Below are 20889 nucleotides of genomic sequence, written 5' to 3' on the forward strand. Positions count from 1 at the left end.
GACCAAGAGATGCAAAGATGGATGTGCGTCACAGAGACAGGGGTTAGAAGGTAAGGGAGCAAAGGCCAAATCAGATGCAACACTAGGAAGGTTGTGTGTAGCAGTGAAGAAACAGAATTTCCATAGTGACTCAAAGTTGCTACATGTGTGTTTCAGTGCACATCTCTACAATCTTAATCTGTATGTACAGCATGAGTATGCAACTGTAACACAGGATTTCAAACAATGAGTATGCATCATGTTTCTTGACTATGTGGTTGTTTATTAAAATACTGTATGGGATTCTTTTTCTTTTCATTTCTTACTAGGCATGGAGATGACCTGATAGTTACACCTTTTGCTCAGGTATGTTCCAAATATTGTAACACTGATTCTTGTGCTGATAGGATGGTGGCCTATCTAAGGCATTTGAGAGCCCAGAGTATTGCACCTTTGCTTCATAAGAATCCTGGCCCATGTGATTCCTCCTTCATCACTGCATCTGGTCTTCTGATTTGTCAGGCTTCACAGGTCTTACTGTATAGTCAACCATAATGTGTTGATCACAGCCTCCCATTCCGGCCCCACCCTACCCCAGGCATCCTGTTCCAAATATCATGGCATTACTAGATTGTGATAGTTGCATTATAGTTATCACTTCTTTTTCATCAGTTTCATGTGCTAATTGTTTCCTACAAATAACTGTCCTGATTAAGGATGTATGAGATCAGCTGTGTATATTGTATAATGAAGTTGAATATTTAGCGGGTTTTTTGCTTGTTAGTCACGATCCATTCAAATTCAATACTGTGAAATCCTATTGTTTTAATGGGAAAGTGTCAATCATGTGCTTAGTTCTCTCCCACTACTTAAATCAATGAAGCTTTAGAGTATTTAACTGTCTAAATGTTTATATGTACATTCTGAATGCTTGCACTTGTTTAAATATTTAGTGTGGCCTTATTTTTTTTGTAGGTCTTGGCTAGTTTGAGAAGTGTAAGGAATAACTTCACGTTATTGACAAATCTGCAAGGAGCATCAAACAAGTAAGTTGTCTCATTATAAAAAACGTGTTACAAAATCCACTGAGCTCCCATCCTATGGATGCTTACTAAAGAGGAAGACCACTGAAATGAGTGGAATCTAGGTTTGACAAAATATGCACAGAATTGCACCATAAGGCATACCTTCAATCTCAGACTGATTTTTACCAATGCTGGCACCTGATTAACACTTTGTTCAGTGAGGGAGCTATAGTGAAGAAGCATGAGGCCCAATGTAATGCATGCAGCCTGTCTCATATTGAACTCATGACCAAATCCAACTGATTTTAATGAAACTGGATTTTAGTCACTAATAGTTTAAAATGTGTCCAGGAATTTTACCTAGCCTGTTGAACTATTTGTGAGTGCAAAGCAGTATGCTATAAATCGGGCACTCCTAAGCATGGCCAGTGGCAAAACTGCTTAAAACATTGTATTCCATTGAGGTTTGTATGACAACAGTAATAAGACAGATATGATGTTGCTGGACTCCAGCTCCCATCAGCCCCAATCAGTATGGCCCATTGTTAGACAGTAGTGTCATTACACTAATGTTGGGACGAGGACACGGCTGAGAAAAATAGTGGCTTGTGTCAAGCCACCTAACGGGTTCATGCTGAGGTGAAAGTTAAACTAAGAATTTCAAACTTCTAGTCTACTTTCTTAGCCCTCTAGATTGCACGGAAAAGGCTGCAAACCTAACCACTGTCACCTGGGAGTAAGCCTGACTGAATTCGGTAAGACTGACTTCTGAGTAGACATTGTTAGGATTGTGCTGTAAGCTAAGAAGTGTTGAATTCTATAAAGATTGAAGTCAGACATTGCATGCCCCTTCTGCGTTATACGATGTGAAACAGTGTCACATCAGATAGCTATTTCTCATATGGCTATGTCTGAAGAAAATGAAGCATTCCTTCTATTACTTCAAAACCTCCATCATCTCTTTACTGTCATGGAGGCACTTGTAACAGAATTCATCATAATTTATTCTCATTTTGCTCCAGCATTTGAGATCAATTGAAACCAGTTTAAACTGATGATTATTTGAAAGAATTAGCTTTTTCACAGGATGTCTATTTTTGTTGGCCTTGGAGAGACTTTAAGTGGTATTTAAGCAACCTAGAATGTCACATATAACTAGTTCTCTCTCCCTCTCTCTCTCTCGTCTCTAAACTTGTAAAGGCATCCCAATGCAATAAGTATGCATATGTTGATCTATCCATATCAAAAGCACTTCTTCTTTCAGCTTATGATTTCATAGAGTGCAACCTCACTTTTCCTAGACTTGCACTCATGTGGAAGTTGCTTGCAAATGAATCTATGTGGCAGTTGCGCCACGTGGCAAGTGCCGCATGGATCAGGCAATATGCAGTATCCTCTATGCAAAACGTTCCAGTTTGCTGCTTATGGATACACGAGAAGAAAAAACATTGCTAAAAGCTGATCCATATGAAAATATTCTACATTCGCACAATTCACATAACCCTCAATTGTTCATGTGAAATGGGGAAGAAGAAGAAAAACCTTTCTGACTATATTAACAGGTACCTACCAGCCCTGGCAATATGAATCTCACGATGCATTATTTATACCTATACAGGAGGTCACCGGCAGCAAATCAACCACCAGTCTCCAGGGTTAACATTCAGGGTATGTATTCTGTTGAATGAACCGTGTTTAAGTGGCAATTTTTTTTTATTTTAATAAACAGTTAACAGTACTATTGATTCCATTAAAACCCATTAGAGATATAATATTTCAATCACCTGGGCTAGGTACATTTACAGCATAGAGCAAATCTGTGTCATAATTGTACAGAATATAAACAGAACTGCAGTGCTTCCCCCTTGTTTCTTTGTATTTGTTCTGGTCATTCATGAGAGGTGGATAGAAAACTATTTGACAATTCTATCACTGTAACCCGAGTGGGTAATCCAGGAGAAGCACTTCTTTAAAAATATGCAATGGTTTGTGACTAAGAAGATTGTTATTGTGGAAAGGTTAGTGGCTGTCCATTGAGAAAACTGGATACAGAGAATCCAGCAGATGGCAAGATATGCATGCAACACATTAGCTGGAAGAAGGGGGAAACAGTAATAGAAAAGAAGAGATATAGGAAAAGATTCAATGATGTAATGTGTGGTGGCTTTACACTTGATTTGTGACCAACCTGGTTATACAACTTTACATAGAGACTTCTGTAGCAGAGTGATGCATTTCACTGTCTTAAATTCTTTGTGCAGATACAGCAGGGGTCACTAACTTTTGGGGGCAAACAGAAGAAACTCATGGGCAGCACACACATCCTGCAACTAAACACGCAGAGCAACCCATTCCATTGGCTCCAATGCTTCTTTGAAGCCTAATTTCAGCAGGGAAAAGGGGGTCATGTGGACAACAGGGAAGGCTTCTGCAGCCAAAGGTGCACCACCAGGCAACAAGTTGATGACCCCATGTTGGCTGTACCTAACTGTTCTTAAGCTGAAATACTGTATTGCATTTCATTAATCATTCATAAGTTGTCCTGGACTATGAAAAAGCCTTTTCAAAGTTCATGCAGCAGGCCTACTCATAACTGTACAGTATATGCCTTCTTGGGCCATGCAAGAGCCCTAAGCATAAGCCTTCATTCAAGAAACCCTTAGTGAGTTAGGGACTTTCGCTACATGCAAAGACAGGCTCTGGCAGATTGAGTGGACAAGACCATTAGTCCCAACAGTCAAGAAGGCAGTTTTCTTCACGTGCTGTAGGGGGAAGCGGAGGGCAGATGGGTCTTGTCAATCTGGGAAGGCAGCCCATCTAGGAGAAGGAAAACTCTGGTCCTAAACCTCTGCTGCCTTGTGGGATATCTTTGGGAGTGGAGTCCCTAAGATGATTGGATGGACCTTGTATGCCTCCTTCCAGCAACTCTTGCAGCCAAGCTGGTGCCAAACATACTGCTCTGCTTTCCTTTGGGCCACATCAGTGAGGCCAAGGGGGGGGGGTGTCTTGTCATCTGGGCAGCCCAGGACCTCTATACACACTGCCCAGGCTTGTGTCCTGGAGAAGTCACTTCACTGCTGCTAGCACAGCGGTTTGACTTCAGCCCCGGAGGCATTCTCCATTGTCTCTTGAGACAGACGGCTGCCAACAAGAACAACAAAAACCCTTTACTGATGACAAGTGCTGGGATACTGGTGCAAGTGCTATACCTTGCTGTCTTCTTGCGCAAGAGGCATCAGGTGGAACCAAGGATACTACTACCAAGCTCAAAGATAGCATCTCTTGACAATTCTAGAAATTACTCATGGTTTTTGTCACTCATCCTTTTGTTCCTTCCAACTTCCCTCATAGGACACATTGTCATTGGCATAGGTCACCATCATCTCAGTCCTTTATACATGTCAGTACTCACTTCATGCTTCCAGGACACAAGACTGCCAGTCCTGGCCCCAGTTCTGTTTGGCTGTACAACTTTACCACTATCCTTCTAAAGCCAACACTTTGTTCAGCAATTTCTCTGCATGATTGGGCTCCCATCAATACCATGCCTTGATATTTGGATAATGCATCTAATAACAACATATGTTCTTATCTTCCAATGGTACATAAGCAAATCCATACATTTTTAAATGTTTAGTTTACTCTAAAAGGAGGGGCGAGGAAATGATGCCCGAATTTAGGAAGTGTGATTAATTTGGAAACAGATGGCCATTTACAATCCCAGACAGCAACCATTCAACTTAATAAGAGAGTTTCTGTTCGTTTGGATAAATGTGACATATTTCTTGCCAGCTTTCAGAAAAAAGAAAGACTAGAGATCAAGAAGTTACATACTTTTTTCAGTAGGGTCAGCAATGTGTGTGTGTGTGTGTGTGTGTGTGTGTGTGTGTGTGTATTCTCTTCTGGCTTCTGTTTCATGCTATGGCAGAGAAAATTATTTTACCCAACAAAAGACTATCGTCTCTGTGGGGGTTCTTTTGACACTTTCAGGTTGTTTGAGAAACAAGGAGCACTGTTGTTTCCCATTTTCTGTTGTGATTCTCGTGCAGGGGGGCGGGGTATTGAATCATCCTCAAACTGAAATAGCAATCTTTTCTCATTGAAAAATGCAGTTCAATCCTCATCATTCATGCCTTAGCAATGGTTGTATGGCATTTGACTGCTCAGGTATAACAATACTGAATATTGCTTGTGTAATCATGAGTGAAGAAGCTCCCAGTTCTTCCACGCACCCCAAATGCCAACACAAAGTTACTTTTTATCATTTCACAAGTATTCCTTTGAATGACAATAATTTCACATATGGTCTTTTTTGTTTCTGCTTTCTTTTAAAGTGGAAATATCAAAGGATCCCCTTAAAGATCCCTGCTACACATATCTGGTCAAAATGTTGATATTTAGTCACAGGGAGAAGAAAAAAATACAAATAATAGAAACAGTTCTATGCCTAGTGAAAACAATAGACACCAAGTTATAATTCCCTGGTGTGTCAACCCATGTGGCTTGTGACTATAAAAATTCAGGCTGTGATAATCATGAAAACATTCTTGGACTCTTCAAAATATTTTTCCAATTATAAGTCCTAAGATTTAAACCTAGTCAGTGGTTTAAAGAGATAATATTGATCTTTGCATACCTTTTTTTCCTGAATGCTGTCCACTGTGTTAATAGCAATTTCAGAATTTCACGTGTCCTTAACCGCTAGTTCAATATATGCATTCATCTACTGTGGGGTTGTTTCCAACAAGGTCACCCCATTTGTGCAAGGACTTCCACTCTTCCCCCTGTGTGCCTCCATAATCTGTTCCAGGGGTTCTTCCGGTCCCCGGAGCACATCTGGAATGGGTATGGAGCATGAACAGAAGAGGGAGAGGAATTTGCACTGTGCAAGCAAAAAACCCTTGTGCAAAAAGGACATCTTGGTTGGATACAACCATGTCTCTTTATATTAATTGCACTAATTTGGTTCTCTTATTTTTTTAAAAGTGCAAACTACACTGTAGATTACTTTGCTTTTAAGTTTTGTGGTTTAGTGGAGATACATGTTTACCTTGCCCATTATTTGAAACAATATAGAGTAGGGGTGAGGAACTCCCATCAGCCCCAGAGCATGGCCAGTGGTCAGGAATCATGTAGTGTGATCTGCAGGGTCACAGTTTCCCCATGCCTGTAACAAGCTAGGTGCAAATTTATTTTTATTTTGTCCAAGTGTCTAAGAAAGATGCACATATATTTAAAATATACGAGTGGTGCTTCCTAGCAGATCAATGTTATTTTCCAGCACGGGTTGCTTCTCTTGTTAACAAGGCTAGGTACTCCCTTCACATCATCATAGAATACACACAATCAACTAACATCAGTTGAATCAGGAGATTGTTCTCTTTGCTTTAGAAGTGTGACTTGAATCCTGTTATGAGAAACCCAGCTGACAAGTGTAATGTTCCTTGTGAAGGAGGCAGACCTCATTCAGCATTTGCACTGGAAATGAACACAACACATTTCTTGGCACTAAATAGAATTTCCTGAACTTGGCAAGCAAACGGCAATTCTTCACTCATTATGTTTTCTTAAAAGATTATACAAGGAGTTTCTTTGCCCCACAGCGGAGCATAGAATCGTAGAATTGTGGAATTGTAGAGTTTGAAGGGACCATAAAGATAAATCTAGCCCAACGCCCTGCAATGCAGGAATCTTTTTCCCAATGTGAGGCTTGAACCCATGACCCCGAGAGCAAGAGTCACACGCTCTACTGACTGAGCCATCCCTCGGACAGGACATAGTAATATTCAACACAGATATAATGTTCAGTGCATTTTTAATATTGAAAATGCTTCATGCACATCATGACAGAAAACTTTATGGCAACCTTGTAAGGTAGGCCTTTGCTAATATCTCCATTTTGCCAGTGGGGAGCTGAGGCAGAAAAAATACTGGCTTGCCTATGCCTACTCAGGGAGCTTGTGGCTTGGGCAGGATTTGAACTGGAGTTTTCCCAGCTCACATTCTGTTACTACACTATACTACTAATTTAATGTTCTTTTAAACAGCTGTCCAGTCTTGTCATGAGATGTTTCCCTTAGTCTTAAAGCCACAGAGAGGACGAATAACATGCATTAGGAATACACCCTGTGCTTTGTCCTAAAATCCAGCCAGATTCCCCCCCCCCCTTTAATTTTGTTGTAATTACAGACCACAGGAACACACAGAACTGTTTTCACAAATTAAAAAGACTCTTAAGGGGTCAAAAAGGCAAGTATTTGACAAATAAATAAATCTAGTTTGTGGGAACATCTGTTCTGCAACTGTGTGAAAAACGTTTAGTTCAAGGCAACAGTAATATAATAGATATTGTTACTGATCCAAGTTGCTGTACCACAACCCTTGGCAGCAAAAATATATATGCAAAAATGTACCACTGCATTCATACAGTTACATGCTGCTTCCATGCTGTTAATGCTTCTGAGAAGTTGCAGTTCTACTATCAGCTGGAAGCAGTCTCATGCTATGTCAGCCTCAGATGCATAGGGGAATACAGTGGTACCTCGGGTTACAGATGCTTCAGGTTACAGAGGCTTCAGGTTCCAGACTCTGCTAACCCAGAAGTAGTACCTCGGGTTAAGAACTTTGCTTCAGGGTGAGAACAGAAATCATGCGGCGGCATCGGGAGGCCCCATTAGCTAAAGTGGTACCTCAGGTTAAGAACAGTTTCATGTTAAGAACGGACCTCCGGAACGAATTAAGTTCTTAACCCGAGGTACCACTGTAGATGCATGGGGCATATTCATTATAGCTGAGTGGTAGTAACATGATATAGCGTTTCTTCCATATGTTTTTTTCAGCCATTCTCCAGCAGCTAGTGAGAAAAGAAATTGTATTAAAAAAACAATCAAAGGCAAAATAAAATTTCAATGGAATTATCGTGGATGAGCTGTGGGTTTTTGTTTTGTTTTTGTCATGCTTGCCTTACTTTTGCGGTGGCCAAGAAGGAATTGTGAGTGACCTTTCATTCTTCAAATCATCTCGCTAGTGGTCTGACTTTGCTGCCTCCTGGGTGCCTGCACTTAATCAAAGCCCAGGAGAAGACTTCCTTCCAGAGGGCTTTTTCAGCTCAGGAAGTACAGCAGCCAGAGACACGCAGCAGAGTGCTGGAGAAATGTTTACTGGAAAGACAAACAGATATACTATCCTTGGCAGATATACTATCCTTGGCCACCTTACAGGAATAAGGTAAGCTCAAAACCCACAGAAATTCTAAGCTGCCTGGACAATGAGGTAGAAAAAATGGAAGCCTCTTTTGCATATGAAGAACGATTTCGAGAAATTGAACAGGACAGATTTCAGCACAGTACTGCTGAGCATTTTGGAATCTCTCCTTGCCTTGAAATGACCTGTTCTACACATCCTTGCCTGCCAAGAACGCTGGAACTTATAGTCAAGCTCCTTGCGTTATTTGCCCTCCACCAGGCAAATACATATTTTTTTCCTCAAGTGTGGAGCCTGGCAAGGAAGCATGGGGAAGAAACATAGGTCAGTGGTTGAGCAAATGCTTTGTGTGCAAAAGATTGCAGGTTTCATCCATGACACCACCTTGTATGACTAGGAAAGACCTGTATCTCAAATACTGGGAGATGCTGGACGTCATTATAGACAATAATGAACTAGGTAAACCAAGGTATAAGGCACTTTCCTATGTTATAGTTGAACAGTTTGTGATTTTAAGTCACACACACACACAATCCATCATGCCATGAGTCTGGAGAAATAGTGGAGCTCAGGTGAAATGGACAAGGAGTGGGGAAAAGACTTAGCATCTGTGCTTTTTTAAAAAAAGGAGTATGTTTACCTGTGAAAATACTAAATCAATTTTGACCTTTCATACAAATGTTTTACTTGAATTGAAAGCTAAATTCTCTTCAAGACCACCCTGAGATGAATTATTTTACAGATTAAATCGGTATTTTCAGTATGATTTTCTGTCAGTGAGCCTCACTGAACACAGTGGAGTTCTTACTTCTGAGTAGACATATATAATATTGGACTGTGCAGGTATTACTTGAGTCTGATGGGGCTGTAGCATAATTTTTAAAGGATGAAATCATTTTATTATGACAGTAAATTGTTACAGAAACAGATTGAGGGTGGGGAGGGAGAGAGACAAAAAGAGAAAGCTCCTCAAGTGTTTTCAAAAGAAAATAAATGCAGTATGATAATGAATTACATGCCCAACAGTACAAAATCTGGCTTTTATGCTTTGCGACATTAGCTTGTCGATGTGTGCAACAAATTGCATAGTTTCCCAAGGCTCATAGGATTTAAGTATAGTAAAAGCTCTGCTGTTATGAGCAGGTGTGAAATGGTGTTTTTCCTTTATTACTGCATCAGCTGGCCTTTTCTTAAACTTCTTACATGCCTTTACATGAACAATCAAATGTACTTTTTTATGTGGGTGTCTTCTTGTGCATGAAAGTCCAAAGAAAAAGATAAATGGCTAGGTTGTAAATTATCTAAAATAGCATCGTAACCAAATTGTAGAACTATTTTGAGAACTTTTTATTTTAATCCATATAGATTATGGATGTGCATATAGTAAATGAGCTGTGGGAATTTGCCATCATAGCCCCAAATCTCATGACAATCTCTGAGGATTTTCTCACCTAGCTCAGTGTATGCATACTGATGCTTTGGGATATAGCTAATTCATGCACCTGCTCAGTTATGCAGGATAAAATACTATAACTGTTTGTCATATATCACTTGCAGAGTACTTCATAGTCTTCATTGTGGTTTTCTTGCACAATAACCTTATGAGGTAGGCACAAAGGAATCATGGTAGAGCAGTGATTTCCCTAAGGCCACAGAATGAGTCTGTGTAGGATTTGAACTCAAATCTCTCAGACGCATATACTACTCACTGTCTCCTGGTAGGTCCAAAATGAAGCCATTTAAGTTGACCTTTAGTAATAGGACAGCTCTATACAGGGATATAAAATTACTGCTTTTGTGACAAAAAGACTTTAAAGATCAGAAGTTACGTTACTTCTATGAAAACCAGTTCAGATGCAAAAAATAAAAAATAAAAATGTTAATATAGAATTTATAGTAGGGTGGTTTTATGCTAGATATCTAAATTTAACACATACTTGAAAATGGCTAGTATCACCATCACGTAAGTAAGGAGGGATATAAGCAAGCCAAGATTAATCATGTACGTAACACAGACTTCAACAGGAAAGTTGTTTTTTGGGTTGTGTTTTTTTTTACCAACAACCAAAACACAAACAGTGAAAACAGACAGTGAAAATCCCTAGGTGGCTGATACATTGGGTATACATAATCAATAATAACATATTCAAATCAACCATATGTACAATTCTATATGCCTTAACACTCCTCCCTCCACAAGGTTTATTTAACTTTTAACATTTTAATGGCCCCAAATTGTTCAAACCTGCCCAAATAAGTCAATATTTTCTCAAACCAATCCTCCTCCTTCTCACTGACCTTAAACCCTTTCATTTTATGTATCTTCACAGTTAGATATTCTAAGATTATAATATTTTTCAATTTGTCCCTCCATTGGTTCACCCCTAGTTCTTCTGCATTTTTCCAATTACTCGCTATTACCTGTCTGGCTGCAATTACCATCAATTTTACCCATTTACATTCCTCTTTTGTTTCTAACTCAGTGCTAAAAGGTATCCCTGCCCCTATGGGCCAGTCTTGCCAGACTCTAGAGTTGTGCGCTCATCTCACTCTATAGACCGGGAGTCAGCGCTGTCCGCAGACACTTCCGGTTCACGTGGCTAGCGTGACAAGCTGCATCTGGCGAGCCAGCGCAGCACACAGAACGCCATTTACCTTCCCACTGGTAAGCGGTCCCTATTTATCTACTTGCACCCGGAGGTGCTTTCGAACTGCTAGGTTGGCAGGCGCTGGGACCAAACGACGGGAGCGCACCCCGCCGCGTGGATTCAAACCGCCGACCATGTGATCGGCAAGTCCTAGGCGCTGAGGTTTTACCCACAGCGCCACCCGCGTCCCCTTAACTCAGTGCTACTCAGGCTAATAAGAACCATTAATTTAGATATTTCCACCTTCCTACCCACAATTCCCGATTCAACAGGAAAGTTAAGCATGTGCCACTGAAATGTCTGGGCTTGCACAACAATCCTAAACATGACTACTCAGAGGTGAGTCTGTCTGATAAAGTTCAGAGGGGGTCACTTTCCAATAAATGGGTGGTAAAGATAGGAAACTGCCTTATACCAACTTAAACCATTAGTCCATCTTGCTCACTATTGTATATATACTTACTGGCATCAGCTGTTCAGGGTTCCAGACAAGTCTCTGCTATTTCTTTGTGAAAATGCCAGGTTTTGAACCCAGGATCTTTTGCATGAAAAGCATGGCCTCTTCCATTGAGCTATGGTCCTTCCTCTGGCTTTAAAAGAATTTAGGCTGGCTAGATTACACTGTGTGTTTTTGAAAACACAACACAGTAGATTCCTACTGGTAGAAATCTAAATTAGGAAACTCAACAGTGCCTCTCAATTGTTTTGTTTTTAATGTGAAAGCTTTTTAAAAAATTAAAAATCAAATTTCTAATGAAGCTTGATGTTGTTGCAGATAGCTGGGAACAGCCAACAAGATAAGCTGTCATTCTGCATTGCAAATGAAAATATTGTGATCTTTAAAATATACATAAAGTCTGCTGGAGAAAATGAAGAATAGTTCTTTTGTCAAATAATATTTAGACTCCCCCCACCCCACCCCAAATTAACTGACTAGTGTCCAATGATCCTGGCTACAATAGTGGCTTCATTTCCTGCTCTGCAAGGCTAGTTCATTCCCACAGAGAATCCACTTCTCATTTTCCCATTGCTTAGAAATACACACCCCCTGAAAGTTGGAATCATGCATCTTACTAAGTATTTCAGTTATGCTATTGACGTCAATGCAGTCATTAAATAGATTGCTGGCCCTCCCAGCAGTAAGCTTGTGCCAAAGACCTAGAGGCAGACACGTTTTAAAAGAAGAACATCAGGTTTTCTTTTTAGAAGTTCAGAAAAATAAGAGGCAGCATTTCTCCCTTCACGTCTCTCTGCTTCACAATCCCTCTTCCGTCTTTTAGAAAATTTTGTTGCTTTTCATTGTTGGTAGATTCGCTCAGGGGTTGCCATTCTGTTACTATGTACATAAACAACCTTAAATGAGAGACTTAAGGAGTAGTTTCTTGTGATCAGCTCCGACTGAAAAGCGACGCTAATTTTACGTTCTTGTAGATGGACTTGCTTACATATATCATGTAACATTAAGTCAGCCAAACCTTTTTAGCCTTTGACTCCAGACGTTCTTCAAGGATTGATTTCATGGAGTCTATTAAAAAATCGCTGCCATTTCTCCTCAGCGAGCCTCCTGTGGGCTCTGAAGATGTGTAAGCCAATCACGGTTCCATAGCAACCGATGTAAACTGTTCCCTGTCACCCACACCTGTGGACTCTCATGTTAGGCATTCCACACGTGCTACACCCATCATGCCCTCAGCCATTCCACCCAGTCCAACTGCCATCTATGGCAGCTGAGCAAGCAACAGTGATGTCAGTGGGACTCCCCGAGCGTAGCCAAGGAACCCTTCTGAGGTTCCAGAGGGGAGGAGGGGAGGCAAGCGCTCTTCCAAGACGAGAGTGACTGACAGATTCATTCATTATGTTAACCAGGGCAATACATACATCCTAGAGCTGCCTGCCCCATCCTCTTTAGATACACAGTGCAGGATATGCAGCTGTCCCAGACAGAATGGATCTGACAGGCAAGAGTTTTCTTTAAAAGGCCTTTTAGAGCTCCACAACGGAGGATTATATGGCACCCTTAAACATGTGGTGGACGACCTTACCTTTTGATGGAACAATCAGGTATGTTTTACAACGAAAGCACTAGAATTGTTTTCTAGCGATTTGTAGGTAATCGAGCCTCTGCTTTATTGCCATTTGCCCTTCCTTATTGCTCCCTGCTTTTTTCAGTCTGTTAGGAAGATTCCTCCATCTAGCAAAGCCAAGTTCCTTTCATAATGTGCTCCAATGTAAACAGGAGGGCTCCAGCATCACTTCATACTACATTTCTTAAAAAACCCACCGAGCTGAATTCTGAGTTTTGTATACCATATGCAGACAGACTCAACCTTGAAGAAAAGAGTCTGTCTGAAAGTGAAGGCCTGGGTTAATTAAATGTGCTTTATTGAGAGTGGTGATAGCTTTTCTACAGTGGCGTGTTTCCCCCCAAAACTGACATTTCTTGTCTCGAGGTGATTTCAGGCCTCCAATTTACTTACTTACTAACTTGCATCTATACATTTCCATGTCCAAATGAGAACTTCATTGGACTCTTGTCACCTGGGGCTGATTCAGAGCAGTTATCCTTTGAGCCATCCCAGCAACCTATCATCCTGGCCTCACAGATATGCCAGCTAGGAATGGGAAGGGTGAGATTTAGGAGCCTCAAAACAAAAGAAGGGGTGCATATCAACAGTGTGTCTGTAAGGAAGGGTTTGCACGTGCCAAATATTTAATAAAGCAAACTTTTAAGTTGTGTGAACTCAAATTCAAAATACTATGTGTATATAAACTTCTGAAGCTGAGTTTTAGAGAATGAGAACTACTGCTGATGACTCATTCAAGCACTGAGAAAGTAGGTGGCAATGATTAGTCAAAGTTCTTTCTTTAACTCTTGCTGTTATGGGCCATAACCCATGCCTTCAGTTTTCCTAACTCCTTCTGATGTCAGCACCAGTCTGGAAAACCTGGGACACGGCTAGAATCCATTGTTGCATTATATGATTATGAGGGCATAAAAAGTTTACTTCTGATGCTACCATTCGCTACAGAAGAAGACTAAAAGTAGTGCCTACATGTACTACTTGAGTTGAAATTTTATTTTTATTTAATTTGTTTTCAATTTTGTATTTAAATTTAAATTCCATAAGGACTCCTGAGCCACTTTATGCAGTAAGTTACATTAAAACCATATCTAACAATAAAAAGCAACAATAAAGACAGCATAAGCAAAATCAATTAAGTGGATATAGCATTAGGAACAACTATATAAATCCACCAGATATTTTGCTAACACCCAGAAACTATAGATTAGAATTTTTAAGTGTCTCTTGGATGACAGTTCACCTTATTTTTTCAAACTTTAATTTGAAAGGCAGACTTGCTGTTTTTGCTTTACCCTGTGGAAAATAGGTTCATGCTATTATCTATGCGGTTATTAATCCCTGTGAACTAAACAAATAATACAGTGGTTTAGCTAGGTAATTTGAGATGAGGGGGCTTTAGCTGGTCATGTAAAATTTTTCTCTCTCCCACTGCTATTCCATATTTTAAAAACTTCTAGATTCCTGATTATCTGTGTGGGTGGCTATTTGAGAGAGAGAGAGAGAGAGAGAGAGAGAGAGAGAGAGAGAGAAATTTCCAATCTTAAAAAAAAAAAAAAACAACTTGGAACATGTACAATTTAGCATTTTAAACTCACTTAAGTGTCATTGTATAATCATGACTGCTTTGTTGATTCCAAACACATTTACTTTGGAAGAAGGACAATTTTGTTGTAGAAACAGATAATAGATTCCAAAAGTAAAAATAATAAAATGAGCATCTTTAACCATATATATATATATATATATATATATATGAGAAAAACACCTCTAGATTGGTGTTTTATTGTGGGCATCTTCTGCAACATGTTCTTTACATAATAATAGTAGTGGATTTATTCTGCTTTAGAAGTTGTTCTGTGATGCTCCTCCAATGTTACCACATTATTGATGTCTGGAGGAGCTATTGCACAAGGAAAGCAGGACAAAAATAAAGTAAAATGACTGTGGTATGAAAAAGTAGCAGGACATGCAGTGGCTGAAAGTGAAGCAGTGTGACCACCTCAGAACTTATGTAGGTGCGAACTGTATCAAAAGCGGGATTGCACCTGACCTTCCCAGTAGCATCATGAGCACAAGTCATCATGGATGCGGATGCACAACAGTGTTTGTGAAACAATAAACATACAACAAGACAACTCCAGCATGGCCATGTTGGCCCAGGTGTTGATGTGGGGTGCTTTGCTAGTGCCCTCATCACCTTCCATTCTAAGACTTGTCAAGGTGGAACCGTGAGGCCCTGGACCTTAGCCTCTTGTTTGAGCCCTAACTGCACCATTGACGTAATGTATGGAATACTGCACCAAGTTCATTCCTCACTAGTTAGCAAATCTTAGAAGAGTCTGTTCTTAAGAATGAGTCACTCAGGCTCCCGTAGTTAACAGTGCCGCCCACCACAGTCTTGGGCAGATTTACTCAGGAGCAACTTCGGATGTATCCTGTGGGGTTTATTCTAAAGCACGTTTAGAATTGCAGCCTTACAGAGCAATCCTAGCAGTTGGGTGTGTTGTTGTTTTTTAATTGATCTTTAAATTGCATTATATGGCTGACATGTTGTGACTCTTAAGTAGCAAATTGTCACCAAGGGTCAAGATTCCAGAGCAGGCATAAAGTTCTCATGGGCTGTTTGCTATGCGAAGAAAGTAAAGAAGTCTTAGGTAACTGGAAATGTTAAAATAACTTTAAATAAGCAATGAGAAACAAGATCCAGTATTTTTGTCTAGGTGTTGTTGTTTTTTTAAAAAAACACAAATCCTTTAAAAACCCCACCATTATATTACAGCATATTATTAACATTTATATGAAACTACTAGATGATGTTGCCTGTTTCTCCACTATGTGAAGGTGATTGTTGGATGGGTTGAGTGTATGTACCAGCCTTAACCTGTAGAGTTTTCTGAGTTGCCACTAATCCCAATAAGAAAGAAAAAAAAGTTAAACAACCCAGTTAAACTAATTAAAAATTAAATAAGTAAAGGAGGGTTCTTCTAGTTCCTGTTCATCCCTCTTCCTCTCTGTGATTTACTTGGCAATAGATTGTTTTTAAAACTGATTTCACCACAAGAGAAAATGAATTTCATTAAAAATGCATCAAAACCACAGGCATTAAAACCACAGTTTTGTTAGTCAAGGATGGTTAAATTGCTAAAAAGTGATTTTAGAAACATTCTTAGGTCTATTAGCAGACTTTTATTTTTAAGGATTTTTTTTTCTGAGCTGCTGATTATGGATTATTCCATTGTGTACAGAATTACAGTGTTTCAGCAAGCTTTCGTGCATGTAACAAACAATAATGATGAGAGAAAACTCTGAGAACATTGTCATTATTTTATCATGTGTGCGCCATAAAATGCAGGTGTTTAACATGCAAGAAATAGATTTCTCATACGCACTCAGAAGCTTATTTTGATGCATAAAACAAATGCTTGAGGTTTCATTCTTCAGTTAATCCGCGTACAACCTATGAGCGGACCTAAATAAAGATGTGGATTATCAAGGCATATTTTCATAGAAATAGAGGCCAGTGGATAAGTAGCAAGTTATTGACAACATCTGATGAACATTCATATTTGCTAATTGCCTCCAGCCTGGGACAGGGACTCAAAGTGGCTTACAGCTATAAAATAAACAGCTAAAAACATAGGGGGAAAGAAATCGTCAGAGAAAATAAAAGTAAACATTAAAACATACACATTATTACAATAAAACATCACAGTACCAGCCCTTTCCTTAAAAGCAGTCAGTTCCCAAAACCTGTTGGAACAAGAAAGTCCACTCCTACTAGTGGAAGGACAACAAGGAGGGAGCCGGTCTAATTTTGGCTGAGAGCCCAGGAAGACCTGTTCCCTGCCTTGCTGGCCTTCTCCTACCTGGCCTGGGAGGAAAGGAGACTGCCTGCCTGCCTTCAGCTACGAAAGCTGCTGAACAGGCTCTTTGGCTTTGGTATTGTTTAGAGCTTTTGGTTGGGGTTTATTGCTGCTGTTATCAATACTGATATTATTTTTTGTACCTTTTTTTTTTTTTAGATCCATCATATGATTTATGTGGATATTGTTTCCATTTGGTTGTGTACTTTTTGGTGTGTTTTATCTATTTTTGTTATGTTTGTAATGATGTTACTCTTGTTGCAAGCCATTTGAGCATGGTTATAGCTATGGAAAGGCGACATACAAATAAAATGATGATGATGATTGATGGCAATTTCTCTAGGAAAGGAGTTCCAAAATCTAGGAGCACCTACCAAGAAGGCCTTCTCCTGCATCACTATCAAGTGTGCCTGTAAGGGGGTCAGGACTAAGAGATTCATAAAAATGAAACCAGATTCATAAAAATTAGTAGACATTTGTGGACTTTTTAACATAATTAAAATATATTTTGCCCTATTTGCTTTGTTTCATATACTGCCTTAGTCAGGGATTGTTATTTCATCTTTCCATAAGCATTTCTAAATGGATTGACAAAGGGACTTGAAACATTGTGATAAGGAAGCAAGGACGTTTTGAATTTTGCCCACAAAGTATTAATGCCTCAGCCTAGTTCTTTATCCTGGCAATGAGTTCTGCCAAGAGCCAAATGCAGGAAACAATGTACTGAGGCTGCCACAAATCAGAAAGAAAAGTGACAGCACTTGTATGGTGCCAAATGGAAGTAGCAAAATGCAGGAAACATTTTGTCAAATGTCACTTAGCAATGATATCATAAGGGGAATCAAGGAATGGGATTTGCCTGCATACTAGAAATACCACAGTCAATGGATATGTAGAAGCAGAAATAGCCAAGAGTACAGAGACTTATCTTCGGACATTGAATGAAAACGAAAGATTACACAGATCTCTCTCCCAGAGCAAATGGATGATTCATCACATTATCATTTCACTGCCTTGGCTTAGTTCTTCAGCACCCAGCTGAATTCTTGTGTATGTTCATGAATCATGGAGGAAATGATGAATTGCTTGTCTGTCAATTCTAACAAAAAGTTAGAACATTGAGGAATAACTCTGCAGGTTAACAAGTGCATCTTTTGGGATAACATTTCAAAATGAAGTAAATTGCTTTAAAATATATAAAGAGAACAGAATTAGCGGAGGAGAGAGTAAATGGTTATTAAAGTAAAACAATATATTCGAATCAGGCTAAGTATTAATTTATTGGAACTCAAAGATAACAGCATGGATCAGACAACTGAAATAGTTGATTGCCAAGACCACAGAGCTCTGCTGGCTCCTATTGATTCTATAAGGCTTTCGTCCCGCCTCCAGCTGTAGGTGTAGTTCTTACATCAAATTGTGATCGCTGATAGTATAACTTCTTTTTGCTTGGTGGTGTCAGGTCCTTTTGCAAAAACATTGCTCTGCAGTTGGACTTTGTCATAGGCTTCCACTGAAGTGCCGTGTACATCAACTGAGTTATGGTCTTCCTAGATTTTCAGAGTTGTGTCATCTACTTTTGAAAAAGCTCAGAAGCATTTGTAATCCCAGGTGGCAAGATTTCGAAGAATATTTGGTTTATCCAAAGGTGCTTGTCAAAAACCTACTTGGAGCACTGAGGCACAGCCTTGCCTGTCTCAGATTTAATAGAAAAATAGAGCTGGGTGTTGTCAACATACTGATGACATTGCGCCCCAGACTTCCTGATGATGGTTCCTAGTGATTTTGTATAGATGGTAAATGGGGACAAAATACTGCCCTGCATGATGAACACAAGCTGCTCCTCATTCTAACTTGTTTGTATGGAAAAGCATAAAAGATTTAATAGGCAACCCACTAGGCTGTGTAAAAGCAGTTTTAGCTTACGCTGGTTGAGGAGTTTTGGAATCCCTCGTAAACCTCCTCATAAATAACTATTACATCAGCTTCTGCATCTATTTTGAAATTAAGGATTGTCCCACAAATAGCTAAGTTTACTCTCCAGGGTGGGATGGTGTCTTTACAAAATATGGAGCCTAAGAAAAACTAGCTGCCCGCTACCATTAGATATGCAATACATTTTGGCGACTAATTAGGCGTGAACTTTCATACATATCAATTACACATACTCATTACTGCAGGTAAATTCCCCTGCAAGGCAATTACTATGCAGAAGATATTTGACAGGAACCGCAGGGACTTCCTCTATTGGGAGTACCCTTAGCTTGAACCACTGTAGCTTCCTCTATTATTTCCTTGCAGTGTCACCATGCTTGTTGTTCAGAACAAAACCAAAACGAAATACACGATCCCAGGATTCATGCAGAGTTCCAGCTGAACCAAGCTCCTTGGTACCTTTGGGCAAACCCCTTGTAATATTGAGCTGATGGTAGAATCTTGAGAAATGGTAGTTCCCCCCTTTTTTTGATGCAGAGTGCTTTTTAAAAAGTAGCTGGATTGCTTTTGGGGACTTTCACTTCGCCTGATTTTGCAGACACGAGTGAGTTTACCCTTTTCAGAATGGCTGCTGTAACTACCCCGTAGTGTTTGTGAAGCAGAGCTTACTTTTTCAAAGTCATTCCCAATTTTTCTTTGCTCCTTATTCCGAGGTTTGCACAGCTGGTTACTTTGCCATCTTTATGGCTTTGTGAAAGGTTGATCCCCCTATTAGCTCCGTCCTTTCAGGAAGCCCTTTGCTTCGAATTCCAAGCGCCAATCGCTCTCTAAGGTGCTCTTCCTTTTTATTAGCAAACTCAGCCTGTTCATACAAGGCACTGACAAATGATTGCACTGGTTCCCAAGGCTTCCGCACTCTTCGATAGAACTGGAGCCTTCTCAAAATCCAAACTCCTATTGGAAATGAAATGGGCATCCAACCTGGCTAGAACACTCTCCACAAAAGTAAATGATTTATATACATTGCTGGCTTCTTCCCCTATAGCATAATGATTTGCCTTTCTGCATGGAACTTTATAGCAAGGCAAAGCAAGCATGTTGCAGGATTGTTGTAGTTGAAAGCTTCTGGTGTCCTGGGATGTTTTACAGATGAAGAGCGGTATTAAAAAAAATTGGGTGAATAAATAAAACAAGCAGATGTTCCCATTGGAACCTGCAAATCACAAGTACTTAATCTCTAAATTTATTCTGTTGATTAAATAAAGGTACCCCTGCCCGTACGGGCCAGTCTTGACAGACTCTAGGGTTGTGCGCCCATCTCACTCAATAGGCCGGGGGCCAGCGCTGTCCGGAGACACTTCCGGGTCACGTGGCCAGCGTGACAAAGCCACATCTGGCGAGCCAGCGTAGCACACGGAAACGCCGTTTACCTTCCCGCCAGTATGCGGTCCCTATTTATCTACTTGCACCCGGGGGTGCTTTCGAACTGCTAGGTTGGCAGGCACTGGGACCGAGCAACGGGAGCGCACCCCGCTGCGGGGATTCGAACAGCCGACCTTTCGATCGGCAAGCCTTAGGCGCTGAGGCTTTTACCCACAGCTCCACCCGGGTCCCGTTGGTTAAATAAATGTGGTCATAAATAGAATTTACCATATTTTATTCTCACAAGCTGCTCTCACCTCAGTTCATGATGCCATCTGAATACTAGAAGATTCAGTAGCATAAACCAGAGCACGACAACCTTGGGGTTTCTTAGCTCATAGACTCTAGTTACCAAGTGTCATCACTCTCCTTAGTCCTGTGAAAGTGTCAGGACCATTGTTCGTCTCAAAAGCAAGAATCTGAAATGCGCAGGCATATAGCTGTCATAGCTATGGTGTGTTCTGCACGAACTGTTCTACGTATAAAAGTTTTTATGTGTTCCCTGCTCTCCTTTGCCAGGAATGTTCTCTTTCCTAATTTTGGTGGTGAAGTTGATTTTCACACACAGTTCCTTTGTGCACATAATCAGCTCCATTCATTGAAATAAATGGCAGGATTTGTGTTTACCAAAATATCTGGATTGTGTTGCCTATTTACAACCTTTGCTGCATGTTAAAGCGTTACGCAGATTGCAATACCTCTTTTCTGGAATAAGAATTGCCCATGCAGT

General features: G+C 40.2%; 1 protein-coding gene and 1 long non-coding RNA gene across 8 annotated transcripts in view; one reads left to right on the forward strand and one right to left on the reverse strand.

The window, feature by feature from the left end:
• PDE4B (phosphodiesterase 4B) overlaps positions 1 to 20889 on the forward strand; it is a 244211-nt gene that overhangs the window by 189013 nt on the left and 34309 nt on the right. For 4 of the 7 annotated variants that reach the window (XM_083448044.1, XM_083448045.1, XM_083448046.1 and 1 more), the window contains 3 exons: positions 309 to 345; positions 955 to 1025; positions 2623 to 2672. In XM_083448044.1, the coding sequence (XP_083304170.1) occupies positions 309 to 345; positions 955 to 1025; positions 2623 to 2672 (158 nt within the window). Of the gene's footprint in view, positions 1 to 308; positions 346 to 954; positions 1026 to 2622; positions 2673 to 8099; positions 8232 to 11967; positions 12917 to 16961; positions 17015 to 20889 lie in introns of those variants that run through there. The other 3 variants (XM_083448048.1, XM_083448050.1, XM_083448049.1) reach the window with 3 other exon arrangements.
• On the reverse strand, positions 2699 to 11775 carry LOC310680981. Its single transcript, XR_014513036.1, has 3 exons — positions 11319 to 11775; positions 7972 to 8164; positions 2699 to 7857 (listed from the first exon to the last, which is right to left on the reverse strand). It is a non-coding gene; the product is annotated as an uncharacterized lncRNA (long non-coding RNA).

Source organism: Podarcis tiliguerta (genome assembly GCF_965153285.1).
Source record: "Podarcis tiliguerta genome assembly, chromosome: 6".
NCBI lineage: Eukaryota > Metazoa > Chordata > Lepidosauria > Squamata > Lacertidae > Podarcis > Podarcis tiliguerta.